The sequence below is a fragment of the Arvicola amphibius genome, chromosome 1 (genome assembly GCF_903992535.2).
Source record: "Arvicola amphibius chromosome 1, mArvAmp1.2, whole genome shotgun sequence".
Classification (NCBI taxonomy): domain Eukaryota; kingdom Metazoa; phylum Chordata; class Mammalia; order Rodentia; family Cricetidae; genus Arvicola; species Arvicola amphibius.
The window spans coordinates 105,941,582-105,948,067 of NC_052047.1; the positions used below are offsets into that span (position 1 = coordinate 105,941,582).

At 36.3% G+C, this 6,486-nt stretch overlaps 1 protein-coding gene across 1 annotated transcript; it reads right to left on the reverse strand.

Moving 5' to 3' along the window:
* Positions 1–4,011: 4,011 nt before the first annotated feature.
* LOC119800359 (olfactory receptor 51B2-like) lies at positions 4,012–4,938 on the reverse strand. Its single transcript, XM_038310514.1, has one exon. It carries the CDS (start codon positions 4,933–4,935, stop codon positions 4,012–4,014), a length of 924 nt encoding a protein of 307 aa, XP_038166442.1. The 5' UTR covers positions 4,936–4,938.
* Between the last annotated feature and the right edge of the window lie 1,548 nt (positions 4,939–6,486).

Here is a 6,486-nt window from a genome sequence, read left to right on the forward strand (position 1 = left end):
GTTTCACTTGAAAGTGTAATGTGTAAAGGCAGATTTACAGAAATCAATTTTCAATAGTCAACCTGTTTTGTCATCGAGTTGACAACTAGTCTGTAAGAGTCAAAGCAGAGTTTGCTATTAGATCGAATCTCCTAGGAATCTCAGAAGCTATACCCTTGAAGTCTCACCTATATGATTCCCTAAACATGAGCTGAATAAGGAAAGCAATTATTTACATATAATCACTGACAGGGGAAATCTCACAAGGCCTCAACCATACACAAAGAACTCCAGACAACAAAGGAATAATGACCGCAGGAAAATTAACCTTCCCCAAGGAAGAGCACAGCAATTGAATAGCCAACATCAATTGGTCATGCCTGAAAACATACATACAAGTAATATTATGTAGGCTTAACAGATTGTATTTAGGAACATATATATGTATGTGTATATAATATATATATATACATGTAACAACAATTAATGTAAAAAGAGGTCACAGATTTGAAAGAGAGAAAGGGGCTATATAGGAGGGTTGAAGGGTGGAAAGGGAAGATGGAAATGATATAACTATAGTATAATCTCCAAATAATAGAAATAATTTTTCAAAACTGAGGTGACTGGTAGACTCTGAGAATTGGAGAATTGCTGCCCTCAATTTAAAGGCATTGTGAACCTACCATGCCCTGGTGGAGAGTTTCACAGTCGTATAGACGGCCCTGGTTAAACCTGTTATATCTCAAACAAAACAAAAACATAAATATGAGAAGGGGGCTTGTTGGGAAGGGAGAAGATTTATATGAGAGGAACACAAAAGAGACAAGAGTAATCAGAGTGCCTTGCATACATGTAAAAAAAATGACAGGCATAAATTTAAAAACTAACAAAAGAATGAAGAAAATCTATCCAGTATAATATAAAATCAATAAACTGCAAAACTGTATCACCTCTCTCATTGTCACATGAATAAATGTGTCCCTCAACAAAGCTATTTCTTTCCATTCAATTTTGTATTTCTAAATGAGTGAAATTTTCTAAAACGTAAATAAAAATATATTTTCAAAGAAGACAACAGTTTGAAGACAGAAAGTACAGGATTAAGGACTACATTATTTTCCTCACTAAATCACGTGTAAATTGATAGACATGGACATAATTGCATGTGTACACGCGCATGTGTGTGTGTGTGTGTGTGTGTGTAAATATCTTAGATCTTAAAGATAACTTGTTTATTTCCTTTTAACTATTTGAATGGGTGGTTATTTCCACATATCAAAAAGGGAACGAAGTATAGGATTTTTGCATTCCCTAAGCTCCAATAAACAGTGCATTCAGATACTAAGTGCATCTCTGTACAGTCCATTAATTTCCCACTCCTCTTTTCTAAGCTGTGTTACCTTTTGCTCAGTCTCTTCTGGTCACTGCTACCATGACTACCTTCCTCTTACCTTCCTCAAATCCATTTTATTGTCAACACTCAAAAGATTCGAAAACACAAGTGAATCTATATTATTTCTCTCAATAGCTTTCTGTGATGATTCTGTAATCCAGCCAACCCAAAGCTTTGCATAGAATGCTTCACTCTTAGAATGTGCTTGACTTCACTTGCATCAGTTAGATCTTAAGGCAGCTTCACGTCTCTGCTGAAGGAACACATGCATAGCAAACTTTACTCTCCCCCTCAAGCCGGAGTGCGCCCTCTTCTGAGACTCACAGCCTTTTTATTACAAACAGTGAATGACAGTGAAACTTCCATGAAAATAAGCATATGAAGACTGACTTGAATTGCTTACGCTTCGCCGAATACAAACTTATTTTAATGTAAAATGAGCAAAACTATATGCAACAGTGTAAGAAAGGTTTACTATAAGTCTGGGCTCAGGAAACACCCCTTAATGCCAAGCTTCAAAATTTCACTGAAGTGACTACTAATATGCATATACATACATATATTTGATGCTAATAAAATAGGATGGAATGTTTATGATATAGTTAAAGACTGAGAGACATTACATAATGGACTTATACAAATCAGTTTTAAAGGGGAAAATAATAAAAACTATGATCAGCAAAATCTCTAAAGTAAGATTTTCTTATGATTAAAACAAACTTAATTATTGAAGAGTAAAGAAGAGAGAAATTAGAGATAATATACAGATGATATGAGAAATATATTCTAGAGATATAGAATATATCCTATGCCACAGTGCAGTACAACTGTAATGAGCAGTTCATTTTATGTTATCAAGTAATTAAAAGCAATGTTTGGAATGGGCACAACACAAGAAAATGATCAGCATGAATATGATAATTACTCTGACTTCATCAAAGCATTTGACACATAGATCAAAATACCACACAGTATCCCAAGAATCTGTACAGTTATCATCTACAAGTTAAAAATAAATAAAAGTCAAATTGACTACATAAAACTAAAATATCAGGTTATATTTCACTTATCATATATACCAAAATTTTTGTTCAAATATTTAGAAAAACATAGATGTAAAATGATAAAGAACAGCAAAATTAGTTTGAAAAAGTATATTGGCATAAATGTTAATTTTGTTTTTCATATCTATTTTGTTTTATTCTGTTTGTGTTTTTTTTTTTCAAAACAGGTCTTCTCTGTAGATCTGGAGCTTGTCCTGGAACTACGTTTTGTAGAACAGGCTGACCTCAAGCTCAGAGATCCACCTGCCTCTGTCTCCCTAGTACTGGGATTAAAGGTGTGTGCCACCACCGCCCAGCTTGTTTTTTATTAAAAACATATTCACTAAAAATTGTATAATTTTTTAAAATTTTCTAAAAGATAACTCTTCAAAGCAAAACTAGTAATAATATATTTAGGTCATAACCTATGTAAAGGTATGGTCTTTGTCATCTCAAAGGTGGGAAAAAGGAATAAGAAATATTTCACTGTAAGGCTTGCACTATACCATCTATATAATTAAATGGCATTATTTATAAAAAAGACTAATAAATTCTAGGGAAGAAATAAAAATATTTAAATAGGCACAAGTTGGAAGTCACTGGAAGAATTTAAATGGAGAAATTAAAACATTCCTAAAGCATAGACTTAGAGAAGTCATGTCACTGTGTAAGGAATCTGGCAGAGATACTGACTATACAGAGCCTGTGTGGTGAGCATGGAGTGTTCTAAGAAACAGTGGCCCAGAGGGGCTTCGTTGTGGAGAACTTCCTAGATTAAATAAGAGGGGCTTTGTTGTTGAAAACTTCCTAGATTAAATAAGAGGGGCTTTTCTTAAATTCATTCCTTGTGTTTAAAAATAATAAACAGAGAATAGATTTTATTCAAGCATATTCACAGAATATAATATAAAATGATCAAATAAAACATTAATGAATGAATTTGGGGATAATACATGATAAAGGTTTACCAACGGCTATTGAAACATTTCAAAAGAAAATACTACCTTGAGATAGAGCAGTTGGAGATAAAGTAGAATCCATTGGACTTCAATCCTCATGGTCAAACTGATATTTATATAGCCATCACATATATTAAGAGTTGTCAGTTTCTGTGACTGACCCAGAATGAACATTTGTCTTCTTCTGCAGTCTCTTATATATTCATGATCTGAATGGTCCCATAGTTTCTGTTCATAGAGTATTTAGCTATGTCTGTCATCTCCCAATTTAGTGATGTTTTACTTTCCTACTTTCCATTTTTCTATACTTCTCTCAAGATAGATGGAGGAATGGATAGGCAGATAGATAGATAGATAGATAGATAGATAGATAGATAGATAGATAGATAGATAGATAGATAGATAGATAGATGTTAGATAGATGATAGATATCTTTTGGTATCTATATAATACATACTTTCTAAATAAATGGCCATATATATTCATTGCTTAGGCTATCTTGTACCTTTATGTAATAATTTACTCCTTAATGCTGATAAAGAAGCAAGGTGGATATAAAGTCAAGATTTCTTTCAATACATAGGAAGTTGTGAATCCCCCAAGTTCTCTCAGTTCTGATTTAGTAATTCACATCACCTTACACAGAGAGTAGACGGAGGATGCTCCTCTGAATCTGCTTGGTCTTGATGCTGTAAATGATGGGGTTCATAAATGGAGGAAAGAGAAAGTAGACATAGCTCATGGTTATATGCACCACATGTGGGGCATGCTTTCCAAACCTGTGGATGAAGGTCAGACCAATCACAGTGATGTAAAAGACCAGGACACAGCTATTGTGGGAGATACAGGTGTTGAGAGCCTTTGCTCTGTCCTCTCCAGATGCAATGCCCATAACAGTCTTCAGAATGAGGACATAGGAAAAGAAAATGATCAGTGCATCGAGAAAAAAAGTCAAGGCAACCAAAACAACTGGGTACACGCGGTTAAAGGTAATGTTAGCACATGCAAGCTTCATGACATCTTGGTGGAGGCAGAAGGCATGAGAAAGAACATGGGAACGGCAGTATTGGAACCAAAAGAGAGGCATTATTGGGGGCACAAGAGATAAAAAGCCCCTCAGCATTACCCCAAGTCCTATCTTTATAACCCTGGAATTAGTAAGGATAGAGTTGTAATGCAGAGGTGTGCAGATGGCAACAAAGCGGTCATAAGACATGGCAAGCAAGATCCCTGACTCCACAATGGAAAGGGAGTGAATGATGTAAGCCTGTAAGAAGCAGGCCCCATGTCTTATCTCTCTCTGATTCACCCATAAGACTGCCATTACAGTCGGCATTGTAGTCAGCGTAACTGTGAGGTCTGTGCCTGCCAGCATGGCAAGAAAATAGTACATGGGTTCATGGAGGTTGAGGTCATCCTTGATGAGATAGAGGAGTGTGCCATTGCCCAGAATTACAGAAATATAGATGGCAAAGAAGGGAATGGAGATCCAGGGATGAGCTGCTTCCAGTCCTGGGAAGCCAGTCAGCAGAAACGGGGCAGCACTGATATTGGGCCACATAGTGTGCACACTACGGAACTCAAAGCACAGCTTCTTTTCTCACACGTTCCTGTGAATCCTATTTGGAGGAAAAAAGTGATCTTTGCATGTATCATAGAATAATAAAGTCCAGTTGTCAGTTGATCTATGAAAGGCAGGGGCCAAACTTAGATAGGGGTGTGTGTGTGAAAAGTCTTTGTAAATGGCCTTCAATTCCATTTTTCTTGTTATTTTGAGACAGAATCTCTCTATGTAATCCATTCTAGGTTGGCCAATAATTTGCTGTCTATCCCAAACTGGTCCTAAAGTCATGATCCTACTTCACCAGTCAATAAGTGCTGGGATTCTGCGATGTTCCAGGATGCTAAGCTACATGGGATACGAACATACTGCCGCTGCTAATATCAGAATGTTCTGGCTAGATTTTTCTTTAATCAAAGTCACTCTTTTCATCCTTAGACTATGGTCAATATCTAGCTTCCAACTCTTCTCTCACATTGGATGGCCTAAGCTGTAGGGATACTGTGCTCAGTGTTATGACCTCCTGGGTCTAGTAACTCACATTTGCTAATTGGGTGAGGAGGATTTTTAAAGGTCTGGCCAATTTAACCCAGAGTGTTGTAGTGGTATGGGAGAATGGTCTGTATTTTGTCAATTATATTTTAAACAAACGCTGATTGGTCAGTAGCCAGGCAGGAAGTATAGGTGGGACAACCAGACAGGAAGTAGAGGTAGGTCAATTTGAACAGGAAAGTTCTGGGAAGAAGGAAGCCCATTTCTCAGGTGTCCTGGCCCAGTCACAAGATGTGACTGCCTCACTAAAAAAAATACCGAGCCATGTGGCTAACGTATACTAGAATAATGGGCTAATATAAGATATAAGAGTTAATAAGAAGCCCAAGCTAATGGACCAATCAGTTTACAACTAATATAGACCTCTGTGTGATTTCTTTTGGACTTAACAACTGCGAGAACCAGGCAGGACAGAAAACTCAGTCAACATTGTAATATGTCTGATTGAGTAATGCTTATATGTACCTCCAAGGCTTTGGCAGCCTATATCTCAGTTACATTTCTTCTCCTTATGAGTCCACTACTTTTGTACTTTAATATACATATTTCTTTAATAAACACAATTTGGCTCAAACTGTCTCATTTGCATATACTTCTAAAGAAATCAACCTGTAACAGGAATATAATGTGTCAGACGGCTTGGTCATCTATGAATGTGTAAGTTTGGTATCATAACAATAGTAAAAAATATCTCTATAGGGTATTATAACAAGGTGACCCTTATTTCAGCAAAACTGATCCCTTGTTCTCCTTTAATATGAATGTATTTCCGATTTCAGAGGGAAGGATTTGGATTTCTTAAAGACAAAAGGAAATAGACTTTCCAAAAGCTATACCACAGTCTAGATTCCTGTTTTGTTTGTATTTCTGCATCATAACAGAAATAAGTCATCCACCTATCAATAGGAAGCAAGTCAATGCTAGAACACAGAGAGAAACGTGAGAGACTGCTAATAAGTTATCATATCCCGAAGGTCCAGCACATACACAAAGGAGGAG